Here is a 21,123-nt window from a genome sequence, read left to right as displayed (position 1 = left end):
CTCTGTTTAAAATAGAATTTTAATTCCTGTCAGTTGTATGTTAATCTAGGCTGCTACATTGAATTTAGAAAGGAACCCAGGCAGAGGGTAAAAAGACCTTTCTTCTCAAAGGATCTCTATAAAAATCAAGAATTTTTCTTATCATCAGTAGAATTGTGCTGTTTAATCAGCAAAATACTCAGGTGCGTGGGTAAGCTGAAGATATTTCAATAATAAAATGCAAAGCCTCTTTAGGGATAAAAGGCAGTGTTTTTTCTCAAATCTCAGTGACTATTGGCCTGTTTTAGAATTTAAAATCACAACCACTACAGTAAAGTTTCTAATTTTGAAAATATTTTTACCCCGGGAAGGAAACTGAACCCACTGTTCATTAAGGCTATATTTACGAAGGTGACCAGGAAGTGAAAAGCCTTTGATGTCAATACCAATAAGATGAATGACATGTCCCCTTCCTTTCTAACTTTTCAGAACCTCAAGCCTAACAGGTGCAGTTCATCATCCAGTAATGAAATTTATAACCTGGTCCATATATAGATTAAAGTTCAGTCTCCACCTGACAGCCATATCTACTATCACTCATGTGGCTTCATATGTTTCATTATCATTTCTGGTAATGTCATGGAAAAAGTACTGTCTCATTTTTTCTTTTATTCCTTGTATAGCATCAGCACCTTAGTAAAATTAAAAAAAAAAAAATCTCTTTCTCCTCCTCAGATGAGACGTTATGTAAACCTAACAATTTCCTTAACTATCATGTGTGACCTTAGTCCATAGAGCCTTCCTTGTGGCCTTCAAGCAGCTAGCATGTCACAGGGGGCTTCTTCTGCCGTATTAATTATCTAATATTAGGAGAAAGCTAATCATGAGGTCTTCCTGTGCTCTGTAAGGCAAGTTAGTCCATTTGTGATTCTATTTCCTATTGCTAATGTGAAAACAGATTTTTTTTTTCCTAAGGGGAACAGTGCCTTGAAAAGGCTCAGGAATGATCTAGTAAAGTTCCATGCAATATTGTGTAGAAATTTGTGTTGCACAATACCAATCAGTTAAATCTATCAAATTGATGGCTCAGACACTGAGTGAAGGCAACCTGTTGGCTCTTTGACTTTGAATGATTATTGAACAGCTCTCAAGAGCAAAAAGAAAAATTAACTACTCAGAGTGGTAGAAAAATTAACTACTCAGAGTGGTGGAAAAATGAACTCCCAAAACAACTGGAAAAGATTTAAACGTTACTCCTCAGCGTATTTGTGATCAGCAGAAGCCAGCAAAAAGAAAAACAGCAAGGCAGTAGTTCTATAAATGATAATTCTTACATTCAAAGCTTCTGTTTAATTGAAGTGCAGAAGGCTAAGTATTTAACTGTAGTGTGCTTATTTGAGGAATATGGTATTCTCTAGAAAATTAACATGTGACAGGTAAATATTCAAGCAGAAAGAATAAAAAAAAAGGAAAGAAACTGTTTCTATGTTGAGGAACTAAACTTCTAAGTCTGGAAAACAAGTTGAGTGTCTGAGAAGTGGCCAGTCACGGAGATGAGGAAAAGCATCATCGAAAGCACAGGGGTGGAGTGAATTAGTTTTGGGAAAACAGTTGGAATTTTGCAGAAAGAAGTGGCATCCTGTGTACATGGAAGCCTGTGAGACAGCATGAGCTTTGGCAGTATGAAGGTGATTGTCCTGGTTTGGGCTGAAATAGAGTTAATATTCCTTTTTGGGGACTAGAAGAGTGCCATGATTTGGATTTAGCTTTGGGTTTGGTATGGGAAGAATGCTGATAGCACACTGATGTTTTCAGCTGCTACCGAGACTTCAAGGACTCTCCGAGTCCCCATGACCTGCCCGTGCGCAAGGGCACAGGGAGCAGGGAGGGAGCACAGCCAGAGCACCTGACCCTAACTGGCCAGTGAAATATTACATATCATGGAACGTCATGCTCACTATATAGAGGAGGGGTGGTCAGGAAGGAGCTCTCTTGCTTCCGGGATTGCGATTGCGGGATCTTGGTATCTTGGGGTCGCTGGCCGGGAACGGGCTGGATATTGGTTAGCGGGTGGTGAGCAATTACGTTGTGCCTTGCCTGTTTATATATTTCTTTTTTTTTTCTATCATCATCATTGTTCTCATTTTATTGCCATTATTAAACAGTTCCTATGTCAGCTTGCGAGTCTCCTTTTAACCCTCTAATTCCCTCCCCCATTCCCAGGTGGGGAGGGGGAAGGGAGGGTGACCAGCTGCGGGGGTTGGCTGTCAACCAGGCCCAAACCACGACAGTGACGGAGTGTTGAAACCATGGGAGTGATGAAGCAAAAAGTTGCACAGTTTCTCAAGTTGGAGTTCTCAAGAACCATGGTTCACTGAACCACTTATGTCATGACCACTGGAATAAGATATTTTGGCAGGACTGGCAATACTGGAACATTACAACCTCAATAAAATGAATTAAAAAAATGACACTGGTTCAGTGAAAGTTACTATAACAGCAGCATGTAATTTTGCTACAGGAAATCCCTGGATTGTCATTGTGAAAGTAAATGGGTTATTTCTTAGTCTTAACTTTTTTGCAGATACACTGAACATCTGTACCAGAAACAGTGTTATTAGTACTGAGACAGTAGAAGATCAATCTTCCAGTGGTGAGCATAGAAGGGAGCATTTGAATAGAAAGTATAGAAGTATAGATAAATAAGAAATTGGAAAAAAAAAAACAAAACAAAACAAAACAAAACAAAATAACTAACTAAATAAATAAAATGGCATTGAACACTTCACCATGTCACCATTTTGGTGAGAGAGAATAAAGTAGAAGTTTGCAACATATTTGTAAGAATCTTTTGTCAGAATTCAAAACTGAATTTAGAGGTCCCACCTCAGTAGAGAACCCACCACAGTTCAAAAGTACATTTCTTTGCCTAGGAAAAACAAAGTGAAGGAAACAGGGAGTTTTAATATTTTAAAGGAGGGCGTAAATGAAAGATTCAACAGAATCAGTACCTTTTCTTGTTAGTGCAAAAGGACGACAGACCCTTTGCCCAGGAATATACTCAAAAGAACTAAATAAATATGTAAAAAGGAAACAATTTCCACTACCTACAAGGAGAGAAATTCTGGAGGAGATGGCTTATGCCAAATATTTTTCTACTCTTGATTCCTCAGCAGGCTTCTGGCAGTGGTTCTTAGACAAACAGAGTGTATATTTATGCACCTCCAACACCTCCTTTGGGAGACACAGTTTCCTCCAAGTGCCATTAGGTTATAGTTAACACCATAGGTGTTTTGCCAGAAAATAGAACCATTTTTCTCTGATGAGGGACATACTAAGACCTAAACAGATGACACTGCTCTGGGAAACACAGTAGAAGACTAAGACCAATGTTTCCAAGGAGGTCCCAAAGAACCAGGAGTGCTGGGCTTTGACCTGAATGAGTAATAACAAAGAAAATGTAAACACTGTGCAGTGGATATATTTCTCAGAAAGTTAAAGAAGAAAGAAGGAAGATAAAGCAGAGAAAGACGAAAGAAGAAAAGAAGAAAGAAAAAGAGAAGGAACAGAGGGATAGAAGGGAAGATACACAAGGATTCTTTGGAATATAAGCAACTTAGTACAAAGCGTAATAGCTTCCATAAACTGTCTCTATATTTGTCTTGCAAAAGTCAAAAAAGAGTGGAAATGTGATGCAAAACTTAATCAAGAATCTAAGTTAATTGAAGAGGCCATTATCCTAAAATAATGCAATGACAAGCACAAGATAAAATTTCTGATGGATGTGTCCAGTGAAGGCGTTACCACATTCCTCTCTTAACAGTACTGTGAAAGCATTTGACCAGTCTTCAGTGATAGAAAAAGAAAATATCAGTATCATCAAGCAGAATAAAAGTTCATGGTGTATAATATGTAATGTAATATATAATATGCTATATATTATACACTGTATACTAAATATTATACATTATATGCTATAATATATATAACATAACTTAGTATAAATAATATATACATAATAATATATATAATAACTACAGAAAATATAACTAAAGGTTAATGGATTTTCTGTATTTATATTAGTATTAGCAAAGCCATTGTCATTGCCAAAACAGGCATGGCAAAACTAGTTCTCAATAGAGAAGACAAGTGTAAGAAAGAGGGCATTCGGTTTCAGATGAGTGATTTGATGCAGCTTCCTCTGTGCAGCTGTGGAAAAAATTGTAGTGAAGTGAAGTCTGAAGACAAAATTTGATAAACTAAATTGTTCTTTCTAGAATCAGATCTAGACTCTAAATGTCAGAACTCCTACAACTAAGACTTTACAGAAAATATATTAATGCAGAGTATGTCTAAGAAAAAAATTTGAAGCCCAAATCCTATCAGTTTGAGAGGCTGAGTTAAAGTTTGCGTGTTAGATGGACTTTCTGTTTAACAGTATTCATATGACAATCCCTGAGTACAACAGAAAAAATGTTACATAGATGCACACGTTTATGCTGAAAAGAAAGGGATCAGTGAATATACCTCTATAGCACTGTGGAGGCCACCAAGACATGCCATATGTAGCATAAATACAGGACACCATAGCACATGTTATGGAATAGGAACTACTAAAAATACTTTCTCCTGCTAACTCCCAGCTATATGCTGGCATTAATTTACTGTACTCAGTTTCCTTAGCTTTTCTAGATGCTACAGGTGACTGTGACCATTAAATCCAGTTTCACTGTAAGTGATATAATCATATGTATGATGTCCCATGGCTTACAAGAGAGAGTTAAGCAGTTTGAAAATAAGCAATATCAGTCCTCAGTCGTGAGCCTTGGTGCTGCTACATGCATTATGTTTGCATTTAATCTGCATGTGCAATGCATACCTAGACGAAGCTAGGACTTTGTACTCCCAGGTAGATGTCCCAGTATGCACAGGACATTAGTTACTTGTTCAATTTCCTGTCTCTACAAACTTCAAATCGTGGCCACATAGTAGTTCAGGTTCATCAGAAGGGCTGCTCCCAACCAGAATTTCATGTAGCCTTATACATAGGACACTCATACATAGGATCAAATCCTCTCTCATGATGACAAAGCAGGAAAATTTGCCATTCTATTTCTCAAGCAAGTGCTGTAGTTCCAATGGAAATGCAGCTGTTCCAGTCATTTAGAGTACAGCAATGCACCCAAATACTCAACTCCTTCATGTATGTGTGAGGAGGCAGTACCCTGTTAATACTGCAGATAGACTGAAGTTCATGAAGGACAGAACACCGAATGATCATGCCTTCATCATTTGATTGGACTCCACTGTACAAGGCCAAGAGCATCCTAATCTAGTAAGGTCTGTTTCGAGGGTGGGGTTGGATGAGATGACTTTAAGGGGTCCCTTCCAAACCAAGTTTATTCTATGATTCTGTGATTGCTAAGGCTTCCACAGCATGTCAGAGATTTTCCATATACATGATACACATGTACAAATTATATCTCCATACAAAATTAATTCAGCATATCAGAAGTATTGTCATACTTCCTACATTTCTCAAGACCATTGATTCAGTCCTTACACAGTATGTCTGATGAATGCATGAAGTAGTGGACTTTGTGAACACCAGGTCCATGCATGTACACGTGACGCCTTCAGTTTATCAGTCATTCTTTACATACATGAACTGCACTTCGTGTTCTACAAAGAATCTCTGTGTGTTCTGTGTTCTTCATTTTTAGGCAGTACCAGCGTATAAGCATGTGGAACATCCTAAACTAATGGCAAGATTTTTAGGAAAGAAAGAAGGCATAATTGACAAAATTGATTAAATGTATGACAGCTCCAGCTAGCTTATTTCATCAGCATTATGCATTTTCTTCAGTAAACCATGAAACTTCATTTCAATAATGGTTAGTTACCAGATGCTGATGACACTTTTATCTCCTCTAGGGAATTTTCCTCTTACTAGATTCTCCTGAGAAAAGATATGAAATGTCCAGAAATCATTTATTTCTAAATATAATTTCATAATTTTTAAGAATAATTTTTAATATTGGTATTTATGTTTTTTGAAAGGAAACATGGAAAAACTTAATGGTCTCTGGCAGTACCTAGTGCTTCAACAATACTACCTTACCATGATGAGCACCAAGGCCAAGTCTGTCCCTATTTCCAAGTAATGTGGACTAAAGGAAAAAAAAAGTTCTTAAGGGAAAAGAAACATGGAACACAGCACTCATCTCAGATTGCTTGATCCAAAGACAGCTGGAGAACTTCCATTTAAGTGTTTGTTTTTTAGATCAGGACTGTCCTGGTTTGGGCTGAAATAGAGTTAATATTCCTTTTCAGGGACTAGATGAGTGCTGTGTTTTGGATTTAGCATTGGGTTTGGTATGGGAAGAATGCTGATAGCACACTGATGTTTTCAACTGCTACTGAGACTTAAAGGACTCTCCGAATCCCCATGTCCTGCCCATGCGCAAGGGCACAGGGAGCAGGGAGGGAGCACTGCCAGAGCATCTGACTTTAATTGGCCAATGAAGTATTCCATATCATGGAACGTCATGCTCACTATATAAAGGAGGGGTGGTTGGGAAGGAGCTCTCTTGCTTTTGGGATTGCAATTGGGGGATCTTGGTATCTCGGGGTCTCTGGCCGGGAACGGGCTGGATATTGGTTAGCGGGTGGTGAGCAATTACGCTGTACGTTGCCTGTTTATATATATTTTTTTTTTCTATCATCATCATTGTTCTCATTTTATTGCCATTATTAACCTGTTCTTCTCTCAGCCTGCGAGTCTCCCTTCACCCCTCTAATCCCCTCCCCCATTCCCAGGTGGGGAGGGGGAAGGGTGGGTGACCAGCTGCGGGGGTTGGCTGCCCACCAGGCCCAAACCACGACAGGACCAAATTTGTGCACCTTGGAGTTGAACAGCATTTATCAAAGATTGGAGGTACTTCCCATGTAGAACATCAGGGAGTAAAGTTTGATTTTTCTGTCATCCTTTCTCTTTTCAAATCTGCACCAATACCCTCTGCCTGTCTTTCTCATATAGTATGCAGGCAATGCAAAGATGTAAGGCCTGAGATACAGTCACCAGGCTTTGTAATGGTTCTATCTCCACAGTCTTCATTTCACTTCCAAGAGATGCACTTAGAGGAGAGTGGGACTTAGCCAAAAGTAATTGAGAAGCAGGAAGAATGAAATGAGATAATATGATTTTAAACAGATTGGTCTGGAAGATAAACTGTGTTCTGAGGTCAAAGCCTACAATTTGACAGAAAGAGCTGAAATAAGAACTTTCTGTTGTCTAACTCCATGTGAATGCTGACTTCTTACAACGAGCTGAAAACATGGGGATTCCTTGATAACTGCATAGATAAAACTAGTGTGTGACATTTTGTGGCACCTGTTGTAAAAAAAATGACATCCTTTGAATAGGTAATACAGCAATTTAAACCTGTCACAGTTGAATGATGCATCCATGCTACCTTCATGCTTATGGGCTGGTCACTTAACTTTTGTAATCTGTTTATGTTCATGCAAAATCATATTAATACAATCAGTGAGCCTCAGCTTCAGCCCAATAACCACCTGTGGGCAGTGATGAGACACAGGCAAAATAGTGAAATAGCTAACAAATCTCTGAATGCTGGGCATTCTAGAGCTCTATTTATCTTCAGTGCTAAAGTGAACAAATAAATACATTTTAAGTAATAGTCGAAGTCTCTTGGTGTTTAAATATAGGAAGGGATCAAATACTATGGGCAAAAATAAAGTATTTTTGTAGTCTTTTTGGTAGAATCATACTATGAAGGAAGATCATTGTTACATATCACCACATATATTGAAGTGGCTTTGTTTACAAAAGTAAACAAAAACCTAGGTTGCTTTTTGGAAGTAAAAAATAATAATCTCCTATTGGTTGTTTTATGATATCCGTGTTTGGTATAAGCAAAGGACAGAAACCTAAACAAGAAAATCTAAGAAATGCTTTCTTCATGATGACTCCAATGCTGATGAATCCAAGAAATAAATTTCTGCAAGAAATCTCTCTGGAATAGCGTGCTCTTGTTAATGTCACCAGACAAAAACGTACTTACAAGGAAGATGTCTACCTTATTGGAAAGTATGCCCCATCGTACATCAATGATTACCATTTGGTTGAATGGATGTTAGGACTTATATGATCATAGTGCATCCTGGGAAATGTAACCTAACTATAAAGTCTATGAGAGAAAGGATATGAAGAAATAAGAGATAACTACTATGATGTAATGTAACACGGTAACATTTCAAGGGAAAAGAAATTACCACTTAGCGAAGACAAAATTTTATTTTTGATTCAACAAACTAAGAGGGAATATTTTGATTGGGGAATGTCAAAACATTTCCATATGATCAGATATATGAAAATTAAATTTACTGAACAAAATTCTCTTAACTATTCCCATAGTCATTTTTTTTTTTCAATACTGTTAGCTTTGATAGATATGAGTAGAAAAAGAATTCAAAGTACTAGAAATTCTTATGACATAAAAACTGGTATTTTTTACCAATATACTTATTCATAATTTTTTTTGTCTTTTAATCATGTTTATATTCTTCATAGGTTTATCTTCATTCAGATAAATTTTATCATTTTAATATTTTTGATATTATTAGAAACAAAAGAAATTTAATCTCTAAAAATAAGGAAACAGAATAATTACACAGATCGATCTTTCAACATGAACATGACCTGATTTACCAGAATATTGCATGTAAGTGTAAAATTATTTTTAAAAAGGTATACGACAAATTTTGGTACAATAAAGGAAAAAAATCTGAAACTTTAATTCTGCTGCCTGTAAAGGGAAGGTATTTAAATTGCACAATACTCTCATTTTCTCAAGTACTCACACACTTAAGCCTCTCAACATCTACACTAAAAGCATGCTGCAGTGATCATTTCTTCCAACTATAATTTATGCTTTGTAATCGTTCCAGTGTAGACCTGGGAGGTTTATTTGAATAAATTATTAGAATCTGTAGCTGATGGATTTTGCTTTTAAAACCCTGTCAAAGAACAAAACCAATGAACTGGAAGAGTGACTTATCTCCAGTATGTGCTGTCTTCTGCCTTCAGGGACTCCCAGCAACCAAAGCAGAGCACTGTCTGGAGCATAGTGAGGATCTGGGACTCTCACCTTTGGACCTTTGGCAATTTGCTCGGAGCTTTCTAAACCGTTTGCCTCAGCTGCTTGCTACAGACTATATAAATGAAGGTCCAAGTCAGAAGTCTCATTCTCCCTCTGAGGCGATAGGGAATAGGTAAAGAGGGGAGGGAAGGAAAAATAGAGGAAAAGAAAGAGCAGCAAGAGGGTTCGGGGCTCATCATGGGCCCTGTGCAGCTCTTGCTGCTCTTGCTGCTGCTCAGCAGTGGTGTTCTCACACGTAAGTACTGCCTTTTATGTTAGTGCTCTTTGCTACTTTATTTATAAACCCGTTAAAACAACAATAATGCAAAAATCAACGGGACAGTGGCTTATAGAATTAGAGAGGGTAAATGTGGCAAAGATACCACCTCTTCCCTTTGTCGGACTGTGTTATTATAGAAGGATCCCAATGTAGAAGAAGTCACAAATGTCACCTGGTGTATTTTGATCAGATTTAATGTAACTTGTAAGGAATTCACAAAATTTATTTTGGCCTAATTGTTTTTCTATAATGCTGTCCTTTTAAACCCCCATGGAGATACTGTAGCTTGGAGATAGCATACATACTTATCCCAGCTGTTGCTAACTTATTCTGAAGCAAAGGTGAAGACAGAGAGCAATAAAGCAAAATGTATTTGGCAGGCAGTACTGACATTTGAAATAGTTTTGTGTTAAAGGGACATAGTCATCAGTAGTAGAAGTAAAAGAAGTAGGCCAGTAAAGATTTTTTTCCTAAGATCAGAAAAGATAGCCTAAATCAATATGATGCTGTGGATAGTGAACTGTCCTTGCTTTCCAAGAAGTGGCATTTTAGAATATAACACTGTAGTGTTAGTTATGACTTCAGGAACCTTAAGGACAAAAGTGAGTCTGGGGCCAGTTGTGGAGGTCTGGTTTTATTTGCAGATCAAATTCATCATAAATACACCTTTGTTGATCTAATATTCTGTTGTTGACTGATGTTATACGATTTTAAAGGTTGCACTTGTTTCTACTGGTTATTAATGTTATTATTGTTACTATTGTATAGTAATAGCAGTGTTACTGTTGCTATTGCTGTTACTGTAACTAATGTTACACTATATTTCTATAGTGGTCAGCCTTAGAATTCCCAGAATTAAAACTTTGAAGGTGTTCAGAGAATATTGTGAAATGTGTGGGATTCCTGTGTGATCTCCTAAAGAATGACATAGCATCAAACAAATGCAAAAAAATTACTAAATTAAACTGTATTTTATTTTATTTTATTTTAAATAGAGTCTTATGGGACATACCTAAGACAAATTGGAGTAAATGATTCTTCTTAACTTTAATAGGTTTCCAATCAGTGTTCTTTTCCTCCAAAGAATTAACACTAAATATGCAGAAGAAATTTAATAGCAGAGAATTGTAGTAGCAATTTTCAAAGTTGTCATTTTTTACATGTGCAAAAAACAAAATAGAGCCATTCATCCATTATGCAGTATTTTTGTGTGCTCAAATAGACTAAAATTCTAAAGTAAACCATGTAATATGGTACTTTTCATCTGTTTACCTCTACATTTTGTGCCCATCATTTGTAAACTTTCTATTTCATGTCATAAGGATTTTAAAAATACTTGTTAACCTAAAAGATGATCCTTCTCAGTTTAAATCAAAATAATATAATGCAGTGACTTAACGAACCTATTCTGAGGATTTAGTTCACAATATCAAGGCAACTACTGTAACTCCCTTTAGATTTGACTCTGTATTGTCAATGTCAATAGTAGCTTTGTGATTTACATCAGTGTGCCAAACTACATCAAAAGTTGGTATGAATTAAAAACATCACACAATAAAATTATAGTATTTCCATTTATATTTCCATACCCCTTGTTTTATAGCTATAAACTTCTTTTCCAGCATTTAATTCTTGTTTTTATTCCTTACAGAAGAAGACATGCCTGAAAGTGGAAATCCAGGATGTTCAAGTAACTGATTTCTTGCATCTGCTTTTATTATCTTATGTTGCTATTTTAATTGAATACATCTTTCAAAGCTTGACTTCTCCTATTCCATAAATAAATATTTTCCTCTAAAATAATTGAAACAAAAGTAATGGCAATATTCTGAGGTATTTATTGCCATTTATTTTAAGTATTTAATTATCCGTAAGGCTAGGCTCAAAGAATTTCAAAAGTTTCCTAGAATCAGAGAAGCTGAGATTGAGTTTCTAAACTTTTAAAAAGTTTCCATGAAGAAACTACTTTCCATAGTTTTATTGATTTCTTAATTGTCAGGTGCAAATTCCTTAATCTAGAAACCTCTGTTTATCAGTTGTGAAGCTTTAGCAGTGAGGTTATGTACATTACACTCTACTGTGGGCTGAAGCTCACTACTCATTTACCTTTCACATTAGCTTCTAAACCCACAGAATTGCACTGGATATCTAACTAAATACCTTTAGAATAAATCATCAACTCTGTCAGCAACAACAGCAATTTCTTTAAACAAGTCAAGACTCGGGAAATGCTGACTTTATGCCCTATCTTTATAATGAACTCTGACTGGCCCTGACTGCTTGGTTAGATACATAATGTTCCACCACAAGGTCAAAGTACCAAAAGAGTTGTTTTGTTTGTCTTTGTTTTTCCCCCTTGTTGGATGCTTTAGCACCATCTCCAGGCAGCTGGGTTTATTTCAGCTGCCTGAACCAACTCAAAGACTTACAGGCTTCATTGCCAAATTACTGTGCATTTTTGATACAATAAAATATTTGGATTTTGCATTTTTAATCTTATCATTTCCCTATTCCTTCGCCATTTATTTCTGTTTAAAAGCAGGAAATGAAGTAACAATTTGCCTCTCTGTAGCATAGTAGATACTGATGTTGCAAAAATTTCTGAGAATGTACAGTTAAGCAATGTTATAGTCCAGGATTGTCAAAAGTGACAGGGATAGTGCTGAATTTTTTTTATAGCAGGTAATTTTAAGGTTCGTTAGATAATTAATTCATTTTCAAGTATTTGTAAAATGATGATTACTGTATGATAGCTAGTGTTAATTATATTAATTCTGTTTAGCAACTACATGAAAGTAATCTCAGTTAAAACACTATTGAACTATGTAAAGCTTATACAAGTGATAGTCCAAGGGGGAAATACAAGATTTATAATACTATTCTGTTCTCTCTAAGTATGCAATTCTGTGGCATAAAGGGAAAGATAAAATTGCCATTGGTTTCTGACATGACAAATATTTTATAAAAGAGAAGGAATAAGCTACATTCATGGCAGGTATAGGCAGGCAAAATCATACAGTTTTGATGGTGAGTGTGTGCGTTTACACCAAGATTACCTTTTTTTTTCTATAAAAATATATCAGGAGTCTAACATGTTCAAACAGTCACAAATAACCATGGAGGAGCAATTTAGGAAATTGCTTTTCACTCAGCATCACAACAGTGTCACAATCCCAGTGAGTTGCTCAGTCTAAACAGAGGGAACGGTAACTTCTGGTTCTAATCGACCTAAACAGCTCTAACAGTCACTTAAAATGCCTGATCATAGTATGTTTAGTTTAAAATGATGCCTGCAGTTATAATGGAAATGAATTGTAATTGAGGATATTGTTTGGCCTACATTATGCATTCCAGACACCAGAAGAAGATCTTATATCCCTGTATTTGACAGAGACAAAATATTTTTTTTCTATATATCTCTATTACCATGTTCATTCCTGCTTCTAGGGTTTAGAATTATAGATTAATTGCCTCTGAAAGCAACAGGGACAGATTAAATGCAGGTGAAAGTCATCCTTTTGAGGAAGCCCATACACCTCTGCAAATACTTCCTCCTGCCTTATTCTTGCTCATAACTTCATGCTTTTGCCTTGTCCATGTAACTAAAGTTTATCTCCATTAAAAATGGTCTACTGTATGCTGATCTAATAACTGATTTAGAGGAGATCATGTTTCAGAAGAGTCTGGGGCAGAAAGATTCTCTGTGGATTCAGATGTAATGGTATTGAGGAGTGCTAATTTTGATGATCTTTCAGTGTTTATTTGCTTTCAGTCTCAGTCATGTGACTTAGATAAAGCAGCTTCTTGCATTGAATTATGATGGAAAAATCTGAGCTGAAATGAATAATTTTATTAGCAATCTGAAAACTAAAACAGTTCCACATGTTAAGTTTTCTCCCATTTTCGTCATTAACTTTAATGGGACATTATTTGAAGGCTGGGTGTGGTAATATCATCATATCTCATCAAACAGAGCAGTGGACCCCAAAACTTCCCCCCACAAGTTTTGTCTTACATTTCAGAAAGTATCCAGCTGACTTGAAGGCATTACTTCTTTGTCTGAAAGCTATCCTGTAAAAGGAAATAGTGGCAGGGTCCTTATGCTTTCTTTATATGTGTCATTCATTTTTGTTAGACCACACTAAGCATGTTTTGTAAGGATCTACATATGCATATCCTACCCAAGTCATCTTGTTTTCTAAATTGCAGAAGATGCAACCAGATTTAAACACCTCAGAAAATATGTTTACTTATATGAAGCAGAAACGTCAAATGGGATCACAGGAACAGCAGATTCTCGAAGCGGTTCAAAGATCACTTGCAAGGTAGGGAAACAGGAGTAAGTATAACCAGTTGGGACTGTTTTCTGAGTAACATGGGAGCTGGCAGCTGGGAAGCATCCTTTAATGTTTTTCCAAACACATTGATTCTTTTGAAAGGCACATGTTGAGACGTCTGAAAACAGAAGACACTGAGGATGGCAGAAGTCCTTCATATCACTGTGCCAGTGAATTTCAGTCCTGATCTGGCTGCACTTTTACACAAGAGAGAGGGAAGACCTTGTAGTTCAGTTTTCCTTAGCTCCCAGGCTGGGTCTACTAATGTCCATCAAACCATTCTAAAAGTTGGACTAAACCAGCTAATTGATGCCATGAAGACCACTTGATGACCTATTGATGGTTACAGTCAAGACAGGATCAGGGCTGTAGGAGTAAAAGGTCATGTAGGCCATTAAACTACCCAATGTACCTCCACCTTGCCCAAAACTTTCCCATCTTTTTTTTTTTTTTTTTCTGAAATGGAGTAACTGGAGGTAATATTTTTTATTTAGCACACACTGTTATAACAGAGTCATTACATTGGCCAGTGTAATGACTCAAGTTTTCATACAGTTCTTCTAGTACTATAAATTTTCAGGACCTGAGTTGCTTGTTTACTGTGTATGTAGTATACTTCATGACATTAGCCAAGTAAATACCTGCTTTCATATCTTCTCTAAGTTACCTTAAGCTATTTAGAGTACTTTGGAATCTTTCCCAACAGCTTCTAGCAGGGTGATTCTGATGCTTTACAAAACCCAAGGAATACTATATTTTCAAAACTGTAAATGGATGATCCTGGAAATTTGATAATGAAAAAAGGATAAACACATCGTATTTGTGTTTTCAGGTTGAACTGGAGGTGCCACAGCTGTGCCACTTCATCCTGAGGACAATGCATTGCTCCCTGAGAGAGACATTTGGTGTTGACACTGAGGGAAGGGCCATGCTGAAGAAGTCAAAGAACTCTGAGGACTTTGCGAATGCCATGTCCAAGTAAGCAATATCAATTATCATCAATACTTGTAGCCTTAACATGGAACAGGCTGCAATGTTACAGTCCACCCTGACTATGTTTTTCCAGGCATAGAACCCATTTCATGATAACAAAGTAGATTTATAAGCTGGTTCCACAGCAAAACTCTCACTGATATAATTTAGGGCTAACTTGGCACAGTTCTCAATTGCTAGTAGAAAAGCTTTTTTCCATGCAGAATTTTCACCTGAAATGTTTTTCTCATTTATATCATCTATATCAGGAAACTGTCGCATAGTCCCCTAAAAGATTATTGCAAGTGGAATGTTTCTTCTTGTAAGCAAATTCTCAGATGGCTGTGTGTAGCCATTTTAAGATAATTTTCTGTTGCTGACATGGTACAAAGACTGAGCAATAGAAAGGTGTTTGATACTGAAGTCCAGATTTCCTATCTTGATCTTTAATAACCTGTGCAACTTATCTTTTCCTTATCTGCTTTGTAATTTATTGCTACCAGTCCCTCCACCCAACTAGTCTGTAGTGCTTATCAGTGCATGTTTTACTCGTGCACCTTCATGCTTGTTTCAATGCCTCAGTGTCCACTCCATCTTGTTTCACAAGCCATAGATCTCAAAACAACTTGAGACAGTGTTACAATATGTTTTTCAGAAAACAATCAAGGTCTTATTTAAAGACTACAACTAGTAGAGAATACTTCCCATCACTTTTTAGCCTATTGCAGTAGTTAATAATTACCTCATTCTAAAAATGTACTTATCTCCTCTCTGAATTTGTGCAATTCCAACTTCCAGCCATTGCTCTTGATATTTGCTTGTCCTTAGATGACGTAGTCTGGTGATAGCAGAATGTCCTTGGTTAGAATTTTGCTGCTTTAATAGTAATACTCTCTCACAGTAACAACAATGAATAGAAAATAATGATAGACCAAGATAAACATGTTGCTTTAGCTATAGCCCAGGAGTTTATTGATAATGTTCTTTACTGGGTGGCTTTCACATAATTTCCTACTAATGTTGGGGTTTTTTGGGGCAGGCATGAGCTAAAATTCAGCATTCAGGATGGAACAAAAGTCAAGCTGTATCCAGAGAAGGATGAACCTCTGAATGTACTGAATCTCAAGAGAGGGATCATCTCAGCTCTACTTGTGCCAACAGAAACAGTAGAAAATGTAAAAACAATTTCAATGGTAGGTGTTTTGAAAGCATTCACTTTATTTCCTTAACAAATGGAAGAAGCCTCACCTAGTAGAGTTACTCCTGAACGTCATTTTCAAAAGACCTGGAAATTCGGATGAGAAATGGTGCCTTTCAGCTAGATAGAAAATGTCTGACAGCATGAACAAAGACATTAATTTCATTCTTCTTTCTAGGATACTGTATATGGAAAGTGTGACAGTGAAGTTGAATTCAAATCTAGAAAAGGAAATGTTGCAGAAGATATTTCAATTAACAGGGACCTGAAAGCCTGTGACAACTTCAGTCCCATCAGAGATTATGTCAGCCCTATTGCCATTGTAAAGGGACTAGTAAGTATAACATTCTTCACTACATCACTTAAAATGATAAACTACTACAACAACTACATTTTGTATTCATCTTCTAAAAGCTTAAATAAGTTCTCTGTACCTTTGCATTAGATCAGACTGTGGTTTTGTTGGCAGGTAATAGAGAAAAACAGATACAGAGAAAGAGTATAATTACCTTTTTCCATGTTCTTCTCATTATTTTTTAAAGGAGAGCTTTTCATATCTGGAGTTAGTACTCTTGATTACATGATAATCTATGAGATCATATCCAAATGGGTCAAAATTCTCGATGTTCCAATTTCAAGTAAAACATGTAGTCCACGAAAACACTGATGTATATATGATATGCAGGAGGAGAGGGCTCTAAATGCTCTGAAGTAAATGGTTTGACATGCTGTCGAGGCTACCTGTTAATCCACAATGATCAAATGCAGTTGCGTGCATGAATATTGGCAGATTTCTTCCTGGTATCATGACATCTGTGCTTTTGAGTGTTTTCCCTCAAAAAAATAATTAGGATTTCATATCATGCTAAAAACACATTATATAATTTCTGAAACTTCTACAGTTTGTTGTAGAAAGATTTAAAATTTGTATAATGAGTGAGATTTAAAAAAGCATCAGCTGCTATGAGAGGCCTGAGCTACTCTGAAAATTACAAACTGGTTTCTATGAAGGAGTCCTTTGTTCTATGCAGCAGGGGATCAATCATGAAGTAACTACTAAGCCAAACAAACACTTCAATAAGGCCTGAGGGAAAATTTGAGTGCGATTTTTGCCTGTGAAGAGACTAAAGACTGATATTGGCACAATTTTGTATTTGTGTGAGAATGATTCCAGTTATGGACCTATGTTCCCAATATAGTGCAGCTGTTAATATTACAGTAAAACTGTGTCAGCCTTTAAAACTATGTTTGTTTCTGGTACTATTTAGTAAAATGCCTACCAAACTATTTATTTTACAGAACATCCCATTATCTACCCTTCTAAAGAGCACTCAATTCTGTCATTACAATATTGATGCAAAGAAAAGGCATATAAGAGATGCTGTCTGCAGTGAAAAACACCTGTTTTTGCCTTCTTCATACAAGTATGTTGCTCACTATTTATCATTACCCTTTATTTATAAATATTAATTTTAAATGGTAATGTATCACATTCTGCCTTGACTTAATCCTGAAATATGCGTTTTGTTCTCAAGAAGGCAGGAGTCATGGCAAGAACCCTCAAAGGTACTTAGCCTCAACTAAAGCACTGACTTTTTCTTTGTTTGCTAGAAATCGCTATGGTGTGATGACAGAAGTCAACCAGACACTGAAGCTTGAAGATACCCCAAAGATCAATAACAGAAATTTTGATGGAGGTATAGCTGCAATTCTCAATAATACAAACATAGGGACAAAATATAAGTACAGGTTAAATACAGGGGCATTTTTTTTTAAACAGTGAATTAACCAAAGATGTAGTTGAGGGCTCCAAAACAATACAGAATTTTTAATGAAATTTGATCAATTTAGTCAGGAAAAACATTGAGTTATAAAATGGGTAAACCTGAAAAGTTTAAAACCACTAATTTTAAATAATCTTTTTATTTTCATTTTAATTTTGAAATTATTATTTATAATTAGAAATGTATAATTTGCTTGGAAAGTAATTTTAATCTTATTGGAAATTAAGATTAAACCTTTTAGCTTATTAACTAACCATCATTTCTTATGCAACATTTAGCTTCAGATGCCAAATGTAAATAGTCCAATGATTACTATAAATTTGTTTCTGAAACACACATTTTGACATGCAGTTGTTATTCCTAGACATAACATACTTTTCCTAAGGTATATTCATTAGAAGTTGAAAAAAGCAAACTTTGCTAATACAACAGGTGTTAAGGAATCATCTTCATGAAAATTTAAGAGAATTTATGCAAATAGGTATTCAACTTTTGGGACAATTACCTATAAATTCCACTCCATTATTTTTAGAAACTGTTCAGCTGTTTAACATTTATCATATAGAATAATGTACAGATTTTATACTGAATGTATGACAGAAGATAAAAATTAACATAGCTCCCTGATAAAGACATAAAGAATGCAATTTTTTTTAATTGCTAGATGAACTGGAAGAGAAGGGACTTGCACTGGAAAGTACAGATGCCAAATTTCCCAGACAGGAGGATGCTGTTCTGAAAACCCTTCAGGAGCTGCAGAAACTGACAGCCTCCCAGCAGAACCAGCAGAGAGCAAGACTCTTTTACAAATTTGTTTCTGGACTTAGAAGTTTACATAACACCACTCTTGGGTCTCTTGTACCAAAGATGATGGAAACTTCAAGGTATGTTACAACAGCTCATTGTGCAAGTACACCACATGTCAATGCCATAGCAAATCCATTCTACAGTTGATGCAAGTAGTTCTAAGTTAGAGGTTAATTAGATGTAAAGAGTGTCTTTCAGAAAGATAAGTATCATCAGAATTATCTCGAGAGAGAAATAAGGCAGAGAGAGTAAAAACTGTGGATTTCACATTTTCCATCAGAAATGCTCAGCTGTAAATTGCAACTTCAGCATTAAATATATGAGAACAGTATAAGAATTCAAATAGATATAAAAGCCTTCTATGAAAAGCTAATATAATCATTCTCCCATCAAATCTTGTTGGAGAAGTTGAACTATAAATTGGAGTATAGCACAGCCCAGTACAGGGTTTTTCTCCCAATCACCATCCCAAGCATGTATGCCAGACGCAATCCGGTGGATAAGTTATTATAGCCAAATATCTTTCATGCGGTTTTGCTAAAGGACAGTGACTGTAAATGCAAACTCCCAAGTCTGATTTATAGCAAAGAAGCATTTTGGAAGTGAGATTTTTGAAGACATGGAGGGGCACAATTATTTGGTCACCCTTACTCTTCTGTCCTAGCTGGACTTGAGTAGATTTACACATATATACTTTATGTCCTCAGTCTGTACAGGAACTAGAACCTCAGTCTGGTTCAATATATTATATTATAATACTTAGAGTTGTGAGAAAGTCTGTTGTGGAGAAGTAAAAGATACGTCTTTGTAATGATAGTATTGTTAATACTTTATTGTTGTTCATAGCTAATCATGTTATTAGCATAACTTGTAAAACTAAGAAGCTTCTTTTTGATAAGTAGTTGTGTGATTTGCTTTCAGTCATGCATAAGCATACATCATTTATATTAAAACACCTTAATAAACCTGTCAGATGTTTATTTCAAACATACACCATGCAGCGATAACTGCAAACAGGGAATTAAGTAAACAAAGTCATCTCTTTTCCTTTCAGTTCCATCACAGTTCAGGCCCTGACTCAGTGTGGGACTCCAGAGTGCTATGGTGCAGTCCTTCAAATACTGAGAACTGGAAATGTGAATCCGCTTGTGGTAGACCTGGTCACATATACCCTGGGACTATTGCCTTCTCCAACTCCAGGAAGAATACGGGAAATTCTTAACATGGCCCAGTATCAACCAAGTAGAGCTTCTTTTTATGGCTTGAGTCATTCTGTTACTAAGTAAGTAACAATGGCATGTAATTGTACAAAATAAACTCAAGCAAACATTGCAGTGCTTAGAGTAAACCCATTTTCTCCTTTTTTTTCTAATGTGGTTCTCTATTGCTTTAGGTTCTACAATGAGAAGATGATTGTGACAGAGGAAATAATAGATATTGCAGACTTCATGGTATCACTGCTTGGCACTGACTGTTCTGCAGAAGATGAACTCACATACCTCACACTTCGGGTACTTATATTTCCTTCTTTCCTTATGCAGGCTATTATTTTAAATTGAAGCACATATATTACCCTACTTCTCTTAGTGGAGAAAAAATGTTTATCATCCTTCTGTGTTTTCATCACTGACAGGCTATTGGAAACATGGGTGCAGTGATGGAGAAGGCTAAACCCAACCTGAAATCTTTTCTTAAAACATGTATCAGAAATGAAGCTGTATCACTTTCGGTTCAGAAAGCAGCTATCCAGGCATTCAGGAAAATGACTATTACTGAAGAGGTAAATTGGGTCACAAGAACCAGCATAAACTGTCTTCAGTTCACCTTGACTGTTCACAGAAGTTATTAAATATGCAAAAAATTCCCATTATTTAATAATTTTGCTATCTCCCTTTTAGCTGTCTCTAGAATTTTTAGAACTCCTTTAGTCAGTTTAGTTTCCACACACATATCTGAGAGGTTCTGCAAACTTCTGATTTAGTGGGTGTTGCCACTTTGAAATACAGTTGTATTGTATAGATACTCTCAGTTAAAATGGGAAATTTGGATCTGTTTCTGTTAGAGTGTCTTAAATAGACTTCTACTTATAGGTGTTTTTAGCTAACTAATTGCTCCAGATTTAAATGGATTTAACTAAGAAAAAATCAGGTCTCTATTTTTTACTGGCATTTTTGTTGTAATTTTTATTAAAAGTACTGGTTAGATTTATGTTTACATTACAGTGACATTAAAGCACATCCTACAGAATGAGTGTCATTATACAGAGCACTTGAGCCTAGTATAATAAAACAGTTTCAATATCAAAAATGTTCTACTCTAAGAGACATGCTCTTGTTTCCAGACAGGGTTTAACGAGTCTGGGAGTCTGGAAAGACCTGGAGCTCATGTCCTCAGATTCAGTTTAATTTAAATAATTTAATTTTTTTGATTACTATTTATTTTCAAACTCTATTTTTAATTTTCCTACGGCAGAAGACTTTGATCACCTTCTTTTCCTAAGTGGAATGATTTTTTTTCTAAAATTTGAGAATTTGTCTGAAAACCAGAACACTTGTTATTCCCAACAATCAAAACTCAGTATTCTAAACAAAGAATTGACCTG

General features: G+C 36.0%; 1 protein-coding gene across 1 annotated transcript in view; it reads left to right on the top strand.

Annotated features, from left to right (window-relative positions):
• Positions 1–9,285: 9,285 nt before the first annotated feature.
• Positions 9,286–21,123, top strand: part of APOB (apolipoprotein B) — a 38,038-nt gene continuing 26,200 nt past the window's right edge. The window contains exons 1-12 of the mRNA XM_009964358.3: positions 9,286–9,399; positions 11,075–11,113; positions 13,633–13,748; positions 14,593–14,738; positions 15,772–15,925; positions 16,109–16,264; positions 17,230–17,354; positions 17,542–17,627; positions 18,379–18,598; positions 19,576–19,803; positions 19,915–20,032; positions 20,155–20,301. Of these exons, the coding sequence (XP_009962660.3) occupies positions 9,342–9,399; positions 11,075–11,113; positions 13,633–13,748; positions 14,593–14,738; positions 15,772–15,925; positions 16,109–16,264; positions 17,230–17,354; positions 17,542–17,627; positions 18,379–18,598; positions 19,576–19,803; positions 19,915–20,032; positions 20,155–20,301 (1,593 nt within the window). The 5' untranslated portion in view covers positions 9,286–9,341. The remainder of the gene's footprint in view (positions 9,400–11,074; positions 11,114–13,632; positions 13,749–14,592; positions 14,739–15,771; positions 15,926–16,108; positions 16,265–17,229; positions 17,355–17,541; positions 17,628–18,378; positions 18,599–19,575; positions 19,804–19,914; positions 20,033–20,154; positions 20,302–21,123) is intronic.

The sequence above is a fragment of the Tyto alba genome, unplaced genomic scaffold, assembly GCF_018691265.1.
Source record: "Tyto alba isolate M040663 unplaced genomic scaffold, T.alba_DEE_v4.0 Super-Scaffold_40, whole genome shotgun sequence".
Classification (NCBI taxonomy): Eukaryota; Metazoa; Chordata; class Aves; order Strigiformes; family Tytonidae; genus Tyto; species Tyto alba.
Note: the sequence above shows the minus strand (reverse complement) of the source record. Positions and strands in the feature narration are given on the sequence as shown.